The sequence below is a fragment of the Chelonia mydas genome, chromosome 1, assembly GCF_015237465.2.
Source record: "Chelonia mydas isolate rCheMyd1 chromosome 1, rCheMyd1.pri.v2, whole genome shotgun sequence".
Classification (NCBI taxonomy): Eukaryota; Metazoa; Chordata; order Testudines; family Cheloniidae; genus Chelonia; species Chelonia mydas.
Window position 1 is genome coordinate 244801438 of NC_057849.1, and position 22884 is coordinate 244824321.

At 41.0% G+C, this 22884-nt stretch overlaps 1 protein-coding gene across 6 annotated transcripts in view; it reads right to left on the minus strand.

Annotated features, from left to right (window-relative positions):
- Nucleotides 1-22884, minus strand: part of DGKI (diacylglycerol kinase iota) — a 284192-nt gene that overhangs the window by 182397 nt on the left and 78911 nt on the right. For all 6 annotated transcript variants that reach the window (XM_037878871.2, XM_037878878.2, XM_037878861.2 and 3 more), the window contains exon 2: nt 5661-5769. In XM_037878871.2, the coding sequence (XP_037734799.1) occupies nt 5661-5769 (109 nt within the window). The remainder of the gene's footprint in view (nt 1-5660; nt 5770-22884) is intronic.

A 22884-nucleotide genomic window follows, 5' to 3' on the forward strand; every position in this document is an offset into this window, starting at 1 on the left:
GATTAAACATGTTTCATTTTTTTCAACCTTTCCACATAGGTCAGGTTTTCTAAATCTTCTATCATTTTTGTTGTTCTCCTCTGGACTCATTGATTTATCCACATCTTTCCAAAAGTGTGGCGCCCAGAATTGGAGACAGTACTCTAGCTGAGGCCTCACAAGTGCCAAGTACAGCAGAACAATAACCTCCTGTGTATTACATGTGACACTTCTGTTAATACACCCCAGAATGATATTAGCCTTTTTCACAACTGTATCATATTGTTGACTTATACTCAGTTTGTTATCCACTATAACCAGAGAACCCTTTCAGCAGTACTCCCATCTAGACAGTTACTCCCTATTTTGTATTCGTGCATTTGATTTTTCCTTCCTAATTGTAGTGTTTTACACTTGTCTTGATTGAATTTCATCTTGTTGATTTCGACCAATTGTCCAATATGTCAAGGTCATTTTGAATTCTAATCCCGCCCTCCAAAGTGCTTGCAACCGCTCCCCGTTTGGTGTCATCCGCAAACATTATAAGCACACTCTCCACTCTATTATCCAAATCTTTAATGAAAATATTGACTAGTACTGGACCCAGGACTGACCCCTGGAGGATCCCACTAGACACACTCTCCCAGTTTGACAGCAAACCATTGATAACGATGAGTATGGTCTTTCAACCAGTTATGCACCCACCTTATAGTCATTTCATCTAGACCACATTTCACTAGTTTGCTTATGAGAATGTCATGTGGGATGGTGTCAAAAGCTTTACTATAATCCAGGTATAGCACATCAGCTGCTTTCCCTCCACCCACTAGGTCAGTAACACTGTCCAAGAAGGAAAGTAGGATGGTTTGGCATGATTTGTTCTTGACAACTCCATGCTGGCTATTCCTTATCACTATATTATCCTCTATGTGCTTACAAATTGATTGTTTAATAATTTCTTCCAGTATCTTTCCAGGTATCAAAGTTATACTAACTGGTATATAATTCCCTGGGTCCTCTTTGGTCCCCTTTTTAAAAATAGGTACTATGTTTACCCTTCTCCAGTGTTCTGGGACCTCACCCATCCTTCACGACTTCTTGAAGATAATTGCTAATGGTTCCAAGATTGCTTCAGCTAGTTCCTTAAGTACCCTAGGATGAATTTCATCAGGCCCTGCTGACTTGAATACATCTAACTTATCTAATATCTTTAACCTGTACTTTCCTTATTTTGACTGATGCAAAATAGTCATTAAACATTTCAGCCTTCGTGATGTCATCAGTCATTGGCTCTCCTTCCCTGCTAAGTAGAGGACTGTCACTTTCCTTCATCTTTCTCTTGCTCCTAATGTATTTACAGAACCTCCTCTTACTGCCTTTTATGTCCCTTACTAGATTTGACTCATTTTGTGCCTTAGCCTTTCTGGTTTTGTCCCTTCATGCTTGTGTTATTCTTTTGTACTCCTCCTTAGCAATTCATCCATGTGTCCATTTTCTGTAGGATACCTTTTTGATTTTCAGGTAATTAAACAGCACCTAAAGGACACACATTGGCCTCTTCCTGTTGGGATAGTTTGCAGTTGAGCCTTTTATATTGTCTCCTTGAGAAATGCTAGCTCTCCTGAACTCCTTTATCCCATAGATTTTCTTCTCATGGGACCCTACCTACCAGTTCTCTGAGTTTATTAACATCTGCTTTTTTTTTTAAAGTCCTTTGTCCTTATTCTGCTGCTCTCACTCCTTCTTTTCCTTAGAATCATCAATTCTATCATTTCATGATCACTTTCACCCAAATTGTGACCCCCTTCAGTTTTGCAACCGATTCCGCCTTGTTGATCAGAATCAAGTCTAAAATGCTGAAAGAGAAACAGCAAAAAATAATTGCTCATCCTAAAAAATGTCTTCAAATACAGGCTATACACAATCTCAGTGATTTTTAACTATATGGGAAGACTGGATTCACTACTACTTCCTGATGTGAGAGCTAAAGAAGCAGCTAGCTAAACCACGCTCCACTTTTTAAAAGGGGTAGTGACATACCCACATGCAAGGATTCCCCCTACTCATGAGCCTCTGATGATGTATGTCTCTTCCCATCTGCAGACTCAGTTCCCAACTACAAGACTTCGTTTTGCAGAAACGTTAATAGGAAGAGACATCATTCAGTGTACAAATTAACGGAGTATATGAAATGATGATTTACAAGGGAGACCATAGACATGGAAAAGAAAAGCATTCATCTGGATTAATGTTGTTGTGACAAGTCAATACCAGTGGGATTAGAGTTGATACACTACATTTTATGTATATATAAATGTAGAATATCAATATATACAAATACACACACACATTTCAATCCATTGTTCTTTAAGGTAAGGAGCCAATAGCTCTGGCTAGAACCACATACCAAAAAGAGGCAGAGTATGATGGAAGCATACAGATTCACATGTATGGGTGTAAATACAGCCAATGGGCAATATGGACACCCTTATGGAAAAGTCCTATATAACTGAATAGGGAAAATAACCTTTTTATACTTTTTTAAACACCTAAAACTCTTAATTAAATTGTATAGTCTTACCAAACAATCCTGTATGGGCAGTTAAAAACAGAAGCCTATGAAATGATACCATCCTCTATTATATTAACTTGGTTTTTAGAATAATTTCAACAGAAACCTATTTCTATTGAATAGAATCCTACATGTTTCATTCCTATTAACTTCTATTGGACCTTTCCAAGACTGTATAACATGGCCAGAGGGTTATAATAGTTTCCCCCTAAAGAACACTCAACGTACTCCATAGGTCTATATAAATTGTCCATTCACAGAATGTACACGAGGGTCCAATCCTGAATTTTGCTACTTCAAAGGATACAAAAGTGGACCCCGTATATCTATAAGTCCTTCCAACTGCCCCTTTAAAGGATGTGTATCATACAATCAAAGGCCAAAAGAGTGTTCCTTCAAAGAACATATATCACAGATCTATACACTACATATTACTAATTATTATTATTATTATTATTTATTGTATTACCACAGTGCCTAGGGGTCCTAGTCATGGAGTAGGACTCCAAATAGAACAAAAAGACAATCACTGCCCCCAAAGAACTTACAATCTAAGTATAGACAAGAGACAACAGATGGATAAACAGACAGGGGAGTACAAAGAAACAATGTTGGCCAACATGATAGCCAGTCATATCAGCATATCAGCAGCCTAACTGTTGTCAATTTTTTGTAGGAATCATAGAAAAGGGACGTTTTAAGGAACCTGTTGAAGGAGCATACTGAATTCATTTTGTGGATGTTCATAGGGAACTCCTCCCAAGCGTGTGGGGCAGCATGGGAGAATGCACAGAGGTGCTCATTTGAAAATCTAATAAGTGGACAATGGAGGCTGGTATCATGCATGGGCTGATCGGAAGCAGGAGTCACATACAAGTCAAACTTTAGCAACCCAAGGACCCCCATTTTTATTTCAATTTTTCTCAGACCCCCCAAGCCCCTGCTCAGCCGCATGCCCCTCCCCCACTCTACCCTGTCCCTCAAGGCCCCACCCCACCCCTGCCCCTCCTCTTCCCCATCTCTTTCCGCCCCCTACCCCAAGGTCACCCCATCCCTGCTCTTCCCTCTCCCTCCTAGCACCTCCTGCATGCCGGGAAATAGCTGTTTCATGGTGTGCAGGAAGCACTGGGAGGGAGAGGGAGGAGTTGATCAGCAGGGCCAATGGCCCCAACATGATTCCAGCCCCTTCCCCAAGCACACTCTGTCCCCACTCCTCACCCTCCCTCCCAACGCCTCCTGCATGCCGTTGAACAGCTGTTCTCCATTGTGCAGGAGGCAATGGGAGGGAGGGAGGGGAAGGAGTTGATCAGCGGGGCCGGCAGACCCCCTGGAGTACCCTCATGGACCCCCGGGAGTCCATGGACCCCAGTTTGAGAAACGCTGCCCTACTGGAAGAATACACACCACACATCTTTAGGGAAGGGCATACTGCACATTGCCCTATGGCTATAAAAGCAGCTCCTCAGTGGGTATACAGGTTACAGCAGTGCTGCAAAAAGTTTTCACTAAGTTAGATAGAAGCCAAAGGGTAGCAAGTTATAAAAAGTTTAGAAAATGTGAATAACGAAAGTGAGGTTAAGCTATGAATTTATACATCTGTGGGGAAGAAAAGAAAACCTCAGGAGCAATACCTTGCTCTTATATAGCACTGGTCATCAGCAGATCTCAAAGGTCAGCATTATTATTTACGTATGGGGAAACTGAGGCACACAGAGGTGAAGCAAATTGCCTAAAGTCACCCAATAGGCCACTGGCAAAGCTAAGAATAGAACTCAGGTTTCTTGAGACCCAGTCAAGTGCTCTATCCACCAGGCCACCCTGCCTTCCAAATGTGACACTGACAAATAACTAGCAAGGAATTAACAAAAAATGAAGGGTGTGAGCAGGGAATTATTTTCAGCCATCATTGTGGACACATTAAGGAAGGAAACATTTATGCTACAAATTTAGGCTGCACTTTTTGGGCATGATGTCAGTCAGACATTGGAATAACCTGCCACAGGAGGTCAATGAATCACCTGCACTGGAAGTTCTAAAGGAAAGTCAAGACAGAACCAACAGGGATGCTGTAGTAATCTATTAATATTATCTTGCAGATAGAGAAATAGATTAAATATCACCATGTCCTTTCCAACCCTAATACAAATTAATCCAAATACTCCATCAAAGAATTTACTGTACACACCATATCCCTCGGGTTGTATGAGTTCCCCTTGACAGATGGGCAGTGCACTTCTATATAGGTTATATAAGAAACCACTTGGGAGGATATACATTGTACAGTGCCGTTTTTGAAAAGTGCAAGTAGTTGTATTAGGCTACGATTTAGCAAGGTACTTAACTGAGTTTTTGCCTAACTTGAAGCACATGAGCAGTGCCACTGACTTTAATGGGAAACTCTCATGCTTAAAGACAGACATGTATTTAAATATCTTGCTGAATCGGGGACTACGTTTCCTCTGGAGCAGGATTTAGGTTTTGTAAGGCCAATCCCTTTGGGATCCACACAGGATCTCTGAAACGGAGAGGATTGAACTTTTTTTAATACTCCTCTCTGCACTCTATTATTAATTCATAGATTTTAAGGTTAGATGGGACCATTGCAATCATCTAGTCTGACCTCCCGTATTACACAGGCTACCAAAAAAATTCAGCCAGTGATTCCTGCTTCAGGCCAAACAACAGTAGCTGAGGCAGAGCGTATCACTTAGAAAGACATCCAGTCTTTATTTAAAGATTGTCTTGACCTAAATCACAAAACAACTTCAAAAGGAAATAAAATCTCTCTAATACACCTATAGTTGTCATCTTAGGGCGTGATCCTGCAAGATGCTGAGCACTCAAGCATGTAATTTTGCTGGACTGGTGCTAAACTTTAAACATATGCAGTCCCATTGACTCTGATAGGACTTTTCATGTGCTTACGTGCTTTGCTGGATAGATGCCAGAGCTCTCTGCACCTTCCAGGATCAAGCTCATAGTGAGCAGAGCTAACACCCAACCCTGTTACATGCACCTTTACCTATCCATGTAAAAAATGAAGGTTAGAGGGAACAGGGGCAGGAGATGTTATTTAGATAAATTGCCATGATTAAAAATAAACACCTACACTCCATTCTAGTGTTGTTCTTGGCTCCTTCCCTGGCCCATTGGAGATTGCGATGTTGAGGGAGTGCAGAGGAGCCAGATGCTGGAGGCCTGACCTGGAGATTGCTTTCCTGCAAGATGAGAAGAAAAAACAAAAACAAAACAACAGCACTCTTTTTTTGTCTGGAAAATCAGCAGAGGCAGCACAGCTGTAAATTTCAGTTTGGTGGGAACAGTGCTAGGAGGTTATATTATGCTGTAAAGAGCCAGAGGAGCAGGTAAGGGGTGAAGGAAAGTCAGAAAGGGTGTGAGAAGAATGCAAAAGCAGCTTAGGAGAGAAATAAAGTAAGTTTGATAACTGAAAAGTACTGTTTAATACAGATCAGTTACCCTTCTAGACCCAAGCATAAAGGGAAAAATCCATTGGCCAAATTTAGCCTTCTGCACTCATTGAAATACTCCTATTCTTTACTTCAGGGCTGTTGGGCTCATTGTATTGGCAACTCAAATGAAGATTTGAGTTGCTTTTATTGAAAGGGGGAAGGAAGGTCTTCAAAAAGGAAGAAAACACCCTGTTTGCTTTACTCAGACAGCTTGCCATCTGAAAAAGAAACTCCACTTAAACAACAGACAACCTAACACAGAAAACTGAGATAACCCTTGGGATCAGGAAAGGTTCACATGTTGTCCCTTTTTCGGTGAGCTCCGCCAGGGATATACTCCAGTTTCTTTCCCCGTTCACTTCACTTCCATCTCTTTGGGGCCCATGTGACCGAAATTCTCTTAGGAGGGATAGCATTCCCTGCAAAGGCCACAAATGTTATTCAAAGCATCAGCCAAAGGCACTCCCAGGCACTTGGGCTGAGTGCTCTTCCACCATACACTCCCCAGCCCCTGCCAGAGCAGCAAGTAAGATCAGCCCTGAACTTTGATCCCTCAAGTGGAAGCACATGCTATCAGAATACCAGGCTGCTCCAGGACTTAGGCTTCTTAAAGCTATAGGGCTGCAAAAATCAGGACAGCATGGCCTGATTGGTGACAACCAAAAAAATCTTACAAGTTCTTTCTTCAGCGGTCAGTGCTATGAGGTGGGAGTGTGTTGAGGGGAATTCCTTTCTTTTCGCAAGCCTAACACATACCTTTCTCCTTCCCTCCCTGGAAATGAAATGACAATCTGTTTTTGCAAAGCGCTTTTCTGCAATAACACTCCCATCATACTATAGCTATTTATAGGCTCGCCTAAGCATACAAATATCCCAAGGCAACTTACAATAAAGGTCAACAGAGCCAACGACGACAATCCAGCTCAGCCATACGCTAAATTAATTTCTTTACTGCCCTGTAAACATAGAGTGCACTGTATGTCAATAGAAGAGGAGCTCAGAGCCCTCAACGCTTTCAGTGCATGTCCTGGAAATCAGGTAGGGTGAGAGGAAAATTATAAATCTTCCCCTCCTCCCACATCCTCAGACTGATACCCTATTCTGTTGGTACTATTTCATTTAATGAACACACTGTACATTTATAGTTTCCAGTCCCTATCCCTCATGCCACTGAATGTTGGCATAAAAGGAAATTTTAAAAATGTTTTACCTTAGACTAAATATGGGCGGGATCCTGAGGGAAGAAGCTCTCAACAGCTGGCAGAAGCATTATGAGAGAATGATTTAGTAGCTAGCTAGGCACCTGTGCAATGCACATTACCATGGTGTGGTCAATAGACCATAATCTGTCCTTTATGAGGACCAAAGGAAGTCTGGAGACTGAGGACCTGTAAAGAGCTAATTTCACACTACAGCAAACTTTACAATGTAAAATACAATATATGAATATTTATACATAAAGTAGTTTCCAGTATGTGGCCAGTCTCTCTCGATATTCCTTTTGGTACCATTTTGGTTATTAGTGCTTGGCAGAGAGCCATTGCCCAGTATCATCTTCTTGATCTTGCCACAAACCCAGTCCTGTATTTATGGCATCACAATCTCTTGTTGGAAATGAGTGAGGTATTACAATTTCTGCATTGTATCAATAAGGGCAATAACAATCATAATCTAGTGGCTGCTTGAACTTGAAGTCACAATGATTGGAGTAAGTTTCTACGTTATACAAAAAAGGTGTGGAGAGGAGGGTCTGAATCACAAGTAAAAGTATTTACAATTAATTATTTCATGAAAATGGCAAACTTTGCCAGCAATATTATTCACAGAATATTATTTGCTGAACTATAGAGTTATTGAATAATAAATGCAAATTATTTGCATCTGCTGAATTTAAACATGTCTAAATTTGCAACATATATTACAGGCAACAAATTATTTGACCCGCACTAGAGATAAGGCCTCCAGTGGGAAGATGAATTCAACAGAGACTTAAAAAGTAAATATGCCTAATGAATGGCCACAGACTTCCCAATGTCAGGCCTTGGATACAATTTAAAGCCAGGATTACATTTGCACAAACCTTTTGTAACGAAACCTGAGATTCGGCCCATGCTCCCTGAAAGGTTAGCTGAGGTTGGTGAGACTTTGGGGGGAAACTTGGCTGAGTTTTATGCCTCCCTCCCCATACCTACCAATGACGGATTTATGAGTTTGGCTGGAAAGCATACAAAACACAGTCACTATGATGATGTTTTTCATATTTGTTGGAACACAAAACCTTAAAATAATCCCATGTGTTGCAAGCCCATATAAACCATAACAGCCCATCAATCCCAACACAAGCTAAAAATACTAAGTGTAGTACAAACTCTTGTCAGAACACTGCTGTGAGAGGTAAGAGATATGGAGTGCCAGAGCAGACTGAGCTGAGTTGGAGAAGGTCTATATTGCAAAGACACATACCAAAGAGAGAAAAACAAAGGCCACATCAGAGAGAAAATAATTTCGTGTTCTGATTTAAATGAAAAAAAGGTTACATGGCAGCCATCCTGGAAAGAAAGCATCTGGAGGAAAATGCAAAGTGGATAAAGTAATGGATTCTATAACCAGGTGAATGACTCAGATTGTTCTAAGTAGTTCATTAGAGCAACTGTGACTTTTCAGGCAGAAAGGTAACATTAATTACTTTCTGTTATTTTTTCCAGCTAAGTGTCCTGAGCATGTGTGACAGCAAAAGACTCACCATGCAGCCTTTACCCACGAAGCAAAAGTAATCACATTATGAGAAAGTAATAGAAAAATGTATCTGTGTTTAGCTATAAATTTCCTTTCCTCAAAGTAATAAGGTCCATAGATCCAAACAATGGGTATGTCAGCTGGCTTACAGCTTGGTGGCAGAACCGGACCGGCCAGTCACTGGCAGCAGGGGCATGCTCCACCTCCATAAAGTTCTGATCTGTGGACCTTAACTCAATGAAAAATGAGCAATATTTTGCTGATTACTTTTTAGATCTAGTAATGTGTATTAGAGTGCATCAATACACTTATAACAAAACCTCTGGGGTATATGGATAGCATTGCATATACCATGTAGAAAGTAGTCTGATACTAATTCCACAGTTTATATCATTGAGAAAATACTGGAACAGTCCAGCTAACCAATCTTGGAAACTCAAAGAATTCTGACATTCAAGTTTAATAACTGCATATTTTAAACAGCATTACATTTTCTTCTGCATTTCACTGAGAAGTCAGGTGAGACTCAAAGGATACATATTTGATTAGGGGGAATTTGAATTTATATGCCAGGTCTTGACTTTACTGAACTTCTTCACTCCACCCTGGGCAAATAAAAATCCGCAAACAAGCTGTTTAGAGTGCAGCAAAATGCCTAAATCCCCAAGAACCACAAAAAGGTAATTAATCGATGTTATTCTTCTCATGAAAGTATTCCCTTGGTGTTAAAAACACCTATCTGGAAAAGAAAGGATACTTTAGTACTGCACATATTTAACAGACCATAATTATTTTGTTTTGTCACTTGTGTTTAGTGTGCAATCTAGCTAGCTGCAAAAGTGTACAAGTTTTTATTACAGGTAAAATACATCCTTTTGGAAGTAGGGGCACCTTCTGAGTTTAATGCTCACAAACTGGGGGGGAAATGCAGAGCTAACACAATAATCCCCAAAACACATAAGGCCACACATCGTCATCACCACCCTGCAAGTCCAGGGCGGATCCTGTTTCTGTGGATGTGTATGGTGTATACCCACACAAGCTGGTGCTAGTGAAAATCAAGGACAAATCGCTTTGGCTAACCTCTAGCATGGTTTAAGCTTTCAGCACTCAGCTCTGCCAACATGATGTGCAGCACCCCCACTCCCTTCTGGTCTAACCCTGGACTCCACAAGTGTATTATTCTCATTCTCAGTATCCCTATTACAACCCCATCTCTCTCCTGTGCGTCTGACGAGACACTGCTAATCTGGCAGTTCATGTCCGCGAAAGATTAACCAGGGACAGACACATTTCCACTTGTCTAATTTAGGATTTGAAGTAGGAAATCCAAAGGGGAAAGGTTACTACAGTAACTGCATTCTACAAACAGCCTCCAAAATCTCTGTTCTATTATTTGGCTGGTACTGATCCTATGAAAAACCAGATACCACTATCTCTGTGAATGAATCAATTTTGAAAAAGCAATACCCAGGGATATCTTGACTGAAAATGTGAGGCAATGTGATAGGAATGCTAAAGACCAGGGGTAGGCAACCTGCGGCACGCGTGCCAAAGGCGGCACATGAGTTGATTTTCAGCGGCACTCACACGGCCTGGGTCCTGGCCACAGGCCCAGGCGACTCTGCATTTTAATTTAATTTTAAATAAAGCTTCTTAAACATTTTAAAAACCTTATTTACTTTACATACAACAATAGTTTAGTTCTATATTACAGACTTATAGAAAGATACCTTCTAAAAACATTAAAATGTATTACTGGCACGCGAACCCTTAAATTAGAGTGAATAAATGAAGACTAGGCACACCACTTCTGAAAGGTTGCCGACTCCTGCTGAAGACATATACACAGTTTGATCAAACATCCAGTTTCCACAGTCCTTGTCGCAAAATACTCAATATTGCACTCATGAACTGGGAAGGACAGAAAATGCAAAGAGCTTCTAACACACTATGTTTTGTTACGACAGGCAACAACTCTCTGTATAAAATGCAAAAGCCACTTCCCTTCTTGCTGCATATGAACTGATGCCTTTGAAAGGATCTGTGACTATCTCAAGGAAGGGTTTTTAGACTCATTACTCTCCAAGATAAAGGAAATAAGCTGCAGACCACTTTTACCAGCAGTTACATACCAGGATGATAAGTGTTTTAGAAAGAACAAACAGAATAGGTTGTTGCCTGTTGTTGAGTTGTCAGAAGCATGCCTATTTCCTCCTCGTCATTGGATTATGAACTTGCTTGACATCCGATTCTGGCTGGACAATGAAAGGGTCAGACAAGTCATTTGCTGATGATGTCCCCACAGTGCTACAATAATACTCAGAGCTTCAGCTGGCTCCATAACAGCATGGAGCAATTCTACAGTTTCAGATCTAGTCACAGATATCTCAAGCATGTTCTTGACTTCATCTTCATGTTGTTTTGTATTCAAGAGACCCAGGAGTCTGGGTCTTTTCCAGACATTCTGAAGCAGTTGATTAGAATCCCAGAACAGGCATCTCTAAAGTTTCAAATTTTCCAGTCTTTACCCCTTAAAGAGCGGATTATGGATAGAACCCTGCAAACCTGCTGATATCCACTTTATATCTGCTGACGCAGAAATCTGCGGACCACGTTTGCGGATCATGGATCGGATGAGGATACAATTTTGTATCTGCACAGGGTGCTAATTATGGATTCAACTGGATCCAGAACTGTGTTGAACTTCTTGATCCCTCAGGCTCTCTCATTTAACCAGAGATCATCTTCCTAGATAGTGAAGGTGCCTGCCTTCTTTTATCTAATAGCCCTGGTGCTGGAGCATTGAAACTGGTTTTCCAGAAAACTTCTCTTGGCACCTCCATCATTCTTCACAATCTCAGTCTGGAAACTGAAAACAGCTATTGTTGGGAGGGAGAATTTCCTGAAAAGCCATTTTAAAAAGCCCATGTTGGCAAGAGAATATCTAAGAGTTAGACAGTTAATCAAAAACTTAAACCATAAGGAATAGTTGAGAGAAGCTAAATATCAGGAATTCAGAATCTCACTCGATTTCTGATCTCTGTTGGCTAGAAAGGAGGATTGTAAATATCACTGAACAGTATTTAACCAAAACCTTCTCCCCATCCCCAGTTTTTTGTTTCATTTTGTTACATTTTGGGGGTAATTTTTTTTAAGTAAATCTACCTAATTTCAAAACAAAATGTCATTTTGAAATAGAAAGTCAAAACATTTCATTTTAAAAATGTCAAAATGAACCAGTTAGATTTTTTCTATTTGGCCATGACTATTAGCCAAATTCAACCCGAATTTGCGAAAAATTTAATTAAACCAAAAATACATTTTTCAGCAAACTATTTGAAAAAAAAAATTTACCCAGCTCTAGGTCTGGAACTCTTCCCACTTCAGGTGCATATGGAAAACAGATTGAAGCAAATTGAAGGTAAGTGTCATATAATTACACTATTTATTTTTTCTCTCATATGCTGAACAGCAGATATTTATTAAAATCTGGCAGGGAAAATGGTTTTCTTTTCTTGCAAAAGAAATTCATGTTTTCCTGATGTTGCTCAGCCTACTAGAGAAAAACAGGGAAGGTTTGCTTTTCCAAGAGAAATTTCTGGCATTCATTTGGAGATATCTGTGCTGTATTCTTTGCAGGTACTTCTTGGTGTTATAAAATAGGCTTCCTCTGATTTTTAGGACCAAAAAAAAAAAAAAAGAGAGAGAGAGGCAAAATCCTCAGCAACCTGGGACAACAAAAAAAATGACAAGAGATTTTTTTTTCTGACACTATCATTGTAGATATTTTTCAGCCTGTTTTAAACATCAGCATTCTGACATTACTAGGAGGCCAGATCCTCAGCTGGCACAAATCATTTACACAAGCTGAAATTTTTTTGTGGCTTAAAAAGCTATATGGCCTCATGCAAACTTTAACAATGAAGAACTTCTGATTTTTTTCTGTCCTGCTAATATAAAGCACGTGTTGTAGTTTTATATTGGATCCAACATAACCTATAAATGTGGAATTCATAGATTTCAAGGCCAGAAGGGACCATTGTGATCATCTAGTCTGCCCTGCTGTATAACACAGGCCAGAGAACTTCCCCAAAAGATTTCCTTTGGAGGCTTTTCAGGTTTCCCCAACGATACTGTGTGCTTCTCTTTATGTTTTCCTTCTTCCTTTTAAAAAACAAAACAAAACAGGGAAGAGATCCCTCTTTTCCAGTTTATTTATTTATACATTTTCAGTTAACCAAAGATCAAGTGCCAATAGTGATTAAGAACAAGTAAAACAGATTCTCTTCCTCTTTTCTGAGCATGTAAATAAGAACATGGGAAAAGGTAACATATACTCAAGTTCCCTGTGCAAATCAGAAATACCTGAAGATACTTTTTTTTGAAAGCATGAAAAGTCAAAAGAAAGTCTTGATTGCTATGCTGGTACAAGCTTAGGTCTTAAAACACATTGTTAGAATGTAACAGTACAAGAATCAAGCTCTATTTCCTAGTTGCCCAATATGCTTCAGGATATCAAATTCAAGGGATGACTCAGAGCTACAGCAATCTTGACATCATTCCAGAACAAAGATTTCAAAGAGATCTTAACAAGACACAACCCATAAAAAGAAAAATAATATACTGAAACACATTCTCTTTCCTTCTCTCCCCAAAGCTATTAAGGTCATTGGATTTCTGAGTTTAATTGTTAAGACAGAGAAGAGTGTTCATGCAAGTAAGCAAACCTGAGAGGAGAAAAGGATGTTCTGATTGTCGTTCCCAAGCAGCGTGGATAGCAAAGCATATATTTACTTTTCATCACAATGACACTTGAAAAAAACTGACAAAAATAAGGTATTGTTCAATAACCACAATGAAAAATCTCAGTTTCTTTCATAAGAACAGAAGCACAGAGATTCAGATTTACCAAAGATTGCCTCCTCCTTTCAGAACTACATGAAATACAAATATAGAACACATAGGTATTCATGACTGTGTCTTTTTCCCCCACTATCCATCTATCAACTGCTACTGTAATTAGTCTGCAAACTCTTACTTAGCTTGTAAGCTTCTTGAGTACAGTACCTAGAGCAATGGGGCCCTAAATTTTGACTGGGGCCTTTATTACACATCAATAATAAATAATAATAATCAATGTTCAGGGCTATCTACATGTTTGACCCCACTCTAGTCTCTCTAAAAGCACCCCCTCAAGTTACAGGCCCTGCATCTTCATCTCTCTCAGGGTGGAATCCCATGAGTCTCCCACCCTCAGACTGGGTCCCAGGGGTACAGTACCATGTGTACCAACTGTGATTCCTCCAGTAGGCCCAAGCCTTGCTAGTCTTCTCTTCAGGAGTTATCACCAGGGTGTGAATACGATGACATAAACCAGCCTTTCCAAAATAAAATATGGTTTAATCTCAATAGAAGGAACAAAGCAAAACAAGAGCAAAAACAGGTTTAACCCAACAAACTGTCTAATCGAATATCTATTTTACCTAAAGCTTAGAACAGCTTATCTAGACGCCCCTATTGCTAGGACTGCCACCCTACAGTCCCTCTTTCTCTCCTGGTCCAGCTAGACCATTCTGGCCTCTGGTCTGTGCCAGGGAATTGGCCACTCCATTGGGTACTAGTCTGGGGCTGGTAGCCCATTCACTTCTCTTCGACTTCATGCAGCAACATCAATTCACTACAGTGGTGCAAGTAAGCCGGTATGGTCAGGTACGCCATACCATTAAGACATTTATTGCCGGTACGCCGTACCAGAAAGACACATTGTCAAGAATGAATTTTAGAGCTTTGCGCGGATACAAATTTATACCTGTGGATGCAGATATCCGCGGATAGAAATTGGTATCGGCTGAACCGCAGGGCTCTCCTGGGAACCGCAGTGGTAAAAGGAGCAGAACGTGGGGCCGCCGCTCCCAGGCACCAGCGCCCCATGCCAGCAGCTCCTCCAGCGCAGTTGTACTGCCCCCAGCCCCACCCCCAGCCCTTTCACACAGCTGCATCCTCTGTCTGGGGTCTGTACAGCCCTGTCAAAGGGAGGGGCTGGGGGCGGTACAGCCACACTGGAGGAGCTGCCAGTACAGGGCACTGGCTCCTGGGAGCAGAGGCCCCATGATCTGTTCCTTTCGCCGATGCAGTTCCCGGGAGAGCCCTGAGGTTCAGCAGATACCGATTTCTATTAGCGGATAGCCACATCCACTGGTATAAATTTGTATCCACGCAGGGCTCTAGTCACGGAATATTTTTTGTGAGGGGGATCAGGGTCGGGAGGTCAGTACAGTATCGGTAAGAGTTACAATCTACTTGCACCACTGATTCACTAGCTCTGATATTTTAAACTCTTTAAAGTCCATCTTCCTCCCTTTGCACATTTCTATTAGCTCATCTCTCTTGAACTTCCCGGAACTCATTTGTCCAGCCTGTCCTCCCCAAACAACCTAAAAGATCCACTCTCTGTTTTCAGTCTAAAAGCAGTGGTTTAGTTCCTTGCAAAAGCCCCCTTTCAAGCAGCTTTGCTCAATGCTATGCTGTGCTCATATGTTGCCACAAATTTGTTACAGTCTTGGCTGAGTTCCCCTAGTGGATGGTCACCAGACTGTGCCAACTGGATCCAACCTTTGCAACCCACCTGCTTCCAAGCCAGCAGGATCTCGGCAGAACCCAGATACTGTCTCAATCTCTGAGCCTCTTGGACATACTCCCAGATGCAGACTCCCTGCCTGAAACCCTTCTTTGGGACATGGGACTCCACACTCCCACTGCCCTAAGCTCCAAACCAATGCTGAGATTTCCCAAGCCTCTCCAGTCACTTATGAATCCTCCCACAGAGTCCTACTTAGCTGTGGTCCTTCTGATTTACAGTTTAACTGCTTGGGGACCCCATGCTGGTTAAAGCAAAGTACATAGCCTTAGCACAGCACCACTTTTCTCTTAGACAGCACCAGAGCGCTACAGTTCTAGGCAAACACAACAAACACTTGTACGCAATCCCTTCTCAGAGTCCTCGCCTCTCCTGAGAGCTCTTGCGTTTGGTCAGTGTCCTTGGAGAAGGGCAGGGACCCTCTTCCCCCTGCTTCTCCAGCAATGTCTTCTGTTTCTAGGGATGGACTGTCTCCCTTGCTTAGAAAGTCTATCCTATTTAAAACCAATTATTGACACTTTTTATGTTTCTCTTCTTCCATTGGGGATGCTCCATGCACCAGCCCCTTGTTGGCTGTAGGGCAGAGGGTTGTTAAAAGCCATTGGCTCTGCCAGTAACAATCCCATTGTTCTAGCAGGGTAGAACTATTCAAGTGTTGATGGCCCCTGGACGGCCCTGATTCAGCTTCCCAGACAGTCTGTTCCTGCTGCCACATGGAGGTTTTAACCCACACAGAAAGTGACAATCATAAATGATATTAATGAAACGACAAGGGATTCATAAATTGACAAACATGTTCCCCCACCTATCACAACAATATACCTGTGCTTGACATAAATTGAAGAAGTGGCATAGAGGAGGGGAGAAAGAGGATGAACTACAGTAAGTGCAAAACCCATAAACAAATCTGAAAGCAAGGGAAAGCTCCTCCAGTGAGGTTTTAGGTAGTCTTCTGCTCTGTTAGGTCCTGATCCAAAGCCCATCAAACTCAATGAAAAGACTCTCATTTACTTTAAAGAACTTTAGATCAGGCAACAGAGACTTACGGGCAAATCCTAAACCTCTTACACGAGTAAATCCCATTTGAAATCCATGGAAGTATTGTCTGAGTGAGGAATGAAGGATTTTGGCATCAAATAATTCGCACTGGACCTTCACTGCCCTCCGAGTTAAGAAATAAGCAAAATAATTGTGCCCAAAGTGTCTTTCCTGCTTGAATACGCAGAAAGTTGAAAAGTTAAGAAACTACGTACATTTAATCTCTTAACTTTTTGGACTCAATTATGAGTGATTGGATCTCTAGAGTTCCTTCTTTTCTCTTTTCTTCAGTCTGTTGAACTTGAAAAATTATGCCCATGCAACTGCTAACTCAAAAAAATTTCGGTTAACTCCAGGAGATCTAGAGGAGGACACAGGTGAGTATGAGTTAGCACCAAAAATTGCATGTTTGCAAAATGTAAAAATTCATGTTCTTTTTTGCTCCTGAATAAGAATGAGCTCTTAGCTTATATTCTAAGTTCACTTCTGATGGTCAACATTACATTTATTAAATTTCTGATTAGTCATCCAAAAATCAGAGTGCTCCCCTACCCTACCCTACCATATTGCCCCTAGGAAGTACTTTGCACGTCCAATTAAAAAAATACATGATGTCATGTAATGTTACATGCCTCTTTAGAATTATATTGAGAGTCTGTTGCCTTCATCTAGAAGCTGCCACTAATACAGTGCAGCACTGAAGGTCTAAGGTGCTACCAATTAGAAGACAGTCTACTTGAATTCCTTATAACCCTGAGACTTAGTTGTCATGGAGATGGAGATAGGTCTGTTTTGAGACTTTGATTAAGAGAGCTTTCAGGACAACAATACTAAAACAAGAAAAGTGCCAACATTACATTGGCTAGAACAGCAATCAGCATGGCAGAGGAGAAAGCCTGGGTCTTCAGTGCTCATAAGCAGCTCTGATGGAGCCAATTAAACCGATATTGTCAATTTTTTTTTAAATTGACTAATTTCAGAAATTTCCATTTTCTGATAGGGCTCCCTGTCTGGGTGTGTTTTTTTTTGTTTAAATTAAATTCCTTTTAAATATATACACACATGTGTTTTCCTGCTCCCCTGGTGACTGATTATACAGGGCAAACTGTGAAACAGATGATAAACAGAGAACTGTCAAATGCACAAAGCAAACAGAGAGGGAAAAGCAATTGTCTCATCCCTTTTTTGTTACAGGATTCCTAGGTGTTACTTGTAAATATAGTAGATTGAAAATCACATTTTTGTCTGAAAATTTTCAATGTGACCGTGTCCCTGCAGAGCCAGGAAAACCCTCAGCTGAGGTTAACTGGCATAGCTCCACTGACTTCAGGGGTGCTGCACCAGTTTACACCAGTTGTGGATCTGGTCCTTAATCTTTACAGAGCATGACTGTGTGAGAACCTTCGAGCCACTATTAGCAGATGTGTCGCACAACTTGAAAATGTTTAAATCAGGGACAGAGCATGAGAGTACACCAGGATCTTCTCATGGCAAGCACCCAGATCCCATTTCATTGTATTACTATTCATTTTGGTCACTGAGAGAGAAATATAAATTTGAGATTAAAGGAGTCACCTAACAGGATAATCACAGGATTGGAGCAAAATAATCATATATATTTATTAACTATTACAATTCAATATTATTGCCAGTTGGTTTCTTTTCATTTAAATGTAGTGATCATTAACAGATGTTGATTGACAGCACTGGAGACGGAAGTCATCCATCCATAAAACTGGCCCAGCTCAGGAGGCAGCTGCGCGAGCTTCCTACATATTTCCTCACCAATGGGCCTCAACCTTGACCTAGAAGCAATATTTCTAGTAGTCAGAGGGCAGTTCAGTCTCCAAGTCCCTTCCGTCTTTGGTTTCAGCTTCCTCTAAGACTTCCGGCAAGGCTGCCAAATGCATTCTTCCCCTCCTCCCCGGCCCTCCAATTTAAATAATTGTCCACTAGGAGTTGGCATAGGTATGTCCACTGTCTCATTTTACATAGGCTACTGAACAGCCCCTAGATAGGAACGTTTTTAACTGTTGCAGACTCTGACTGGAATCACACAAGTGCCTGAGAGAAGGTAGGTTCCACAGTCCATCACAAATGCCTTGAGCGGTCAGTCTTTCAAGCTGTACTGCCTGCTAACACCCCAGCACTTGTGGCTCCGCAGCTGTTTATAGAACAGTGTACTGCAGTGCCTTAGGTGGCTAGATATAACAGTGTTACCATCAACAAGAAGTATTTGATCAGCACTGTCACCATCCGACAACATGGATATCTCCCAGTTGTCTTGAAGAAGGCAGTCAGGTTCCACTCCACTTGTTGGAAGGAGCAACACAGGCGTTCTTGCTGCCTGAGGCTTAGCGATAGTGGCCTGACCAAGCCTGCAAAGAAGGGTCCTGTGAGACTCTTAGAAGGTCAAAACATTATTGTTATGCTCAGTTCTTTACTTTACCCTTTGGGAAAGAGGGGACTGGTAGGAAGTTTTCTAGGGAAGCAGCTGCATAATACCCCTAGGTGCAGGGCTTAGCTGCCTACCATTGGGCCCTGGATTGGAGCCCAGTGGAGAGGATGAGCGCAGGCTCCCCTACCATTCCCTAAAATGGGACAGCTACTAAAGCCTATCGCTTGGCAGGAACCCATCTGACAGCAGACACTGAAGCTACAAGGGTCCAGAGCGTGAGGTCTGATTCAAGAGGGAAACCCTGACTCCTTCACTTGATCCTGATGATCTTCCCATTATTGGACACCTTATATGTACCCTGAAAGGAGTGGACTTGAAAATGGGACCTGGCTGAGTTACCTGAGTAACTAAAAGATCAGAGCACCCCAGGGTGGAGCAATAGTGAAAAAAGAATGAGGAGTCTGGTGGCACCTTAAAGACTAACAGATTTATTTGGGCATAAGCTTGCATGGGTAAAAAACCCCAATTCTTCAGATGCATGGAGTGAAAATTACAGATACAGGCATAGATATACTGGCATATGAAGAGAAGGGAGTTACCTTACAAGTGGGGAACCAGTGTTGACAAGGCCAATTCAGTCAGGGTGGATGTGGTCCACTCCCAATAACTGATGAAGAGGTGTCAATACCAAGAGAGGGGAAATTGCTTTTGTAGTGAGCCAGCCACTCCCAGTCCCTATTCAAGCCCAAATTAATGGTGTTAAGATTGCAAATTAATTGTAGCTCTGCAGTTTCTCTTTGAAGTCTGTTTTTGAAGTGAAAAAAGGGAATGCATGGAACACAACCTGCCACACCCCCACCTGACCATTAGGCAGCGCTGGCAGTGAGCATTGTTGCCCTTCACAATGCCCTCTCATGCTGTCCTCAGAGTGCTCTATTTCACATATATAACGCGATAGTTGTGAAATCTGACCTTTTAAAAAAAAAAAAAAAAATACACACACACACAAACCAGAAACCCAGACAACTTCAGAGCATTTGATCTAATAGTATTGCAGTATGTGCATTCAACAGTATGATGTTTAGATTAGCTATGGTTACTACTAATGTCATATTCTCAGTGCTCAAAAATATACTGATCCATAACTGTGTTGAAATTAAACTATTTTGTAAATAAAATGCTAATTTCTCCCCGATGTTTCTCAAACAAACAAGGCCATTTAAAAAACAATAATGGAGGAGGGCTCAGCAGAGAGGGACATTTTGCATTGGATTCCACTGAGAAGTTATTTCTTACTAAATTCCAGTGATATCCTTCAGACATAGGGCCAGATGCTCAGCTGGTATGAAGCAGCAAAGCTCTATCGAAGTCAGTGGAACTACACCAATTGTACTAACTGAGAATCTGGCCTATAATGTACGAATTATACTGCAGGAAACTGTAAATAAGGCTCTATTCACACAGCCTGGGGTTCTGATTCCTCAAACCACTCAAGTTTCACTGTTGTGGTTGCCAGGATCTCATCAGCACCCATGGATGTGTATAGCTCACACCGGGGTGGAAAAGGAGAGAGGAAAATATGCAAAGCTGTGAGCAAAAAGTTAGAAAGTATTAATCATAAGACTTCTAGGGAAATGTACTCAATTTCTGTGTTTTCTTGTATTCAAATGTACTTGTTAGCCAGTCTTCCCTTGATAGCAGTCTATCAATTAGTTTCTCTTTAGTGACGGTGGGGAAAAGCGGTTTTAGCATTAAGATGGATTTTGATTATCGTTTGATGAACTATAGATTGAGCATTTTTATAATAAAATGTTAAAAGGTGAAAGACAAAGGGTGTGGTGGCGTGTGTATGCTAGTTTAAAGACAGAAACAGCATATGTATGAGTGAAAGAGAGACCATTAAATCCCTCCAAGTTTTGCAAGCAGAAGTTATCTAGCTATCAAAGCTAATACCATACGAACACAAGATTCATCCTTATTAGGTAGCTCCTTTCCTTAGATCCCCCTCAGAGCAGATTGTCATGACAACTCTGCAGCCACTGCTACTTCACAACCGTAGCATTAAGGCATGCAAGCCCTAAAGTGATATTAAAAGGTTAAGAAAAGTTTCTACAGAGAGAAAGCCACTAGGGAGATAATTACAACTGCTTGTTAATATCTTTGTAACTAGCAGCAGGTAATGTCTTTAAAGAGAATACCACAGCAAAGCACTTGAATACCACAGCAAAGCACATACAGTCCTGGAGCATGAGAAAGAGGCAATATCTTCTTACCTGGTCGAGGGAAAGAATGAGAATCACCTTAGAATTAACCTGACTAAAATACCAGCTTCACCAGAGTTTTCCTGAGTAACTTGTCCCCTCCTGTGAAATTTTCCACAAGAGGAATTGTTATGGCCTTACCTTTCTTTGTAACACTTGGAAGCCTGTAATAGCCTTGTTAAAAACAAAAGCTCAGTTCCTCGGATGGTTTAAATCAACACAGCTCCACTGACTGCAATGGAACATCACCAATTTTTAACACATGAGGTACTGTTCCCAAAACTGCCTTTTCCATCTTAATGAGCAACTCCTATACTATATTACAGTTTTTCAAACTTACATCAGTAAAGTATTGCATTAAAATCATGTCAGCATTTTGGGGAATATTAATAACTTACAAAAATCATTGGAAAAAGAGTTAACAGACAACCTACATGTGATGTTGGAGATAGTGAAGTACTACAAAAATATAGCAGAAATGACTGGACATCAAGAGAGACTTACACCTTACTTACATGACAAAGCTGTACCAGTTAGACTGATTTAGTTATATCAGTGTGAATCCTTGTGTGGATACTCTTATTCCAGTTTAAAAGTGGCTTACTGTTCAAACTAATTTGGTTTAAATTCACACTCTAGATTAAACCAGTGCAAATGTCTCATGTGAACAAGCTCTCAGAAAAACAAAATATGTAAATCATGTACAATAGCATACTGATGCAGGTGTTATATAGAATCATAGAACATCAGGGTTGGAAGGGACCTCAAGAGGTCATCTAGTCCAACCCCCTGCTCAAAGCAGGGCCAATCCCCAATTTTTGCCCCAGACCCCTAAATGGCCCCCTCAGGGATTGAGCTCACAACCCTGGGTTTAGCAGGCCAATGCGCAAACCACTGAGCTATCCCTCCCCCCCAACTAACTAATCCACTCTGAAACGTACACCAATTGAGAATGAGCCAAACTTGGAAAGGCAGTAAAAAGGAGTAGCCACAGGAGGGGAGCAGGCAAGCCTTTCAAATGTTTCCAGAGTCTCAGCTTTCTTTATTTAAAAAAAAAAAAAAAAAATGGCAAGACTCTAGCTATTATGGTTGTTTTCCCAGTATAGTTAAACCTCGTCCCCAAATGACAAACTATACTGGCAAAAGAAATCTTTTGCTATATAACTGTATCTGCACTAGGACTTTTTCTGACATAGCTGTGTCAGTTGAGGTGTGTGATTCCTGCCCTCCCTCCCCCGAGCTGACATACCTATGCTGGCAAAACTTGGTAGTGTACACCAGGTCTGCGTGACTCCTCACTTTGGGTAGGCCTTTAACAACAAATGGCTGGTGTGCAAAGTGTTACTGGTTTCATTTTCTTGAAGGAGTGGGGCTCAGTTTTCAAAAGTTTGGGAAATACTGCAGTATCTGATGAAGACTGTAATTCCATCCTTGGATTCTGGTAATTTAAGATCTGCTGTTGTGGTTATGCTGTCACCAGAAACCCTTGATGGAATTACAGATGCATTATGTGCAGATGTGAGTGTGTTACCTCCCGAGTAGTATGTTTTATGGGTTTTTTTAGCAGAGAAAATAAGCACCTGAATCAAGTGAGGAATTATTTATTCTGATTTATTAGTTAATTTATAATGTGTTTCATAAATATAGCTATTAGCTCAAGTAATATTTTCTTGTTTAAATTCAGTCTAACTTAATTAGTAATAAACTTGTCATTTTTTTGACAGTACTGTAATTTGGGTAATTTAAGGTAGAATTTAGTTTCTATGGTGCCTTTCATACTCCAGGTTTCC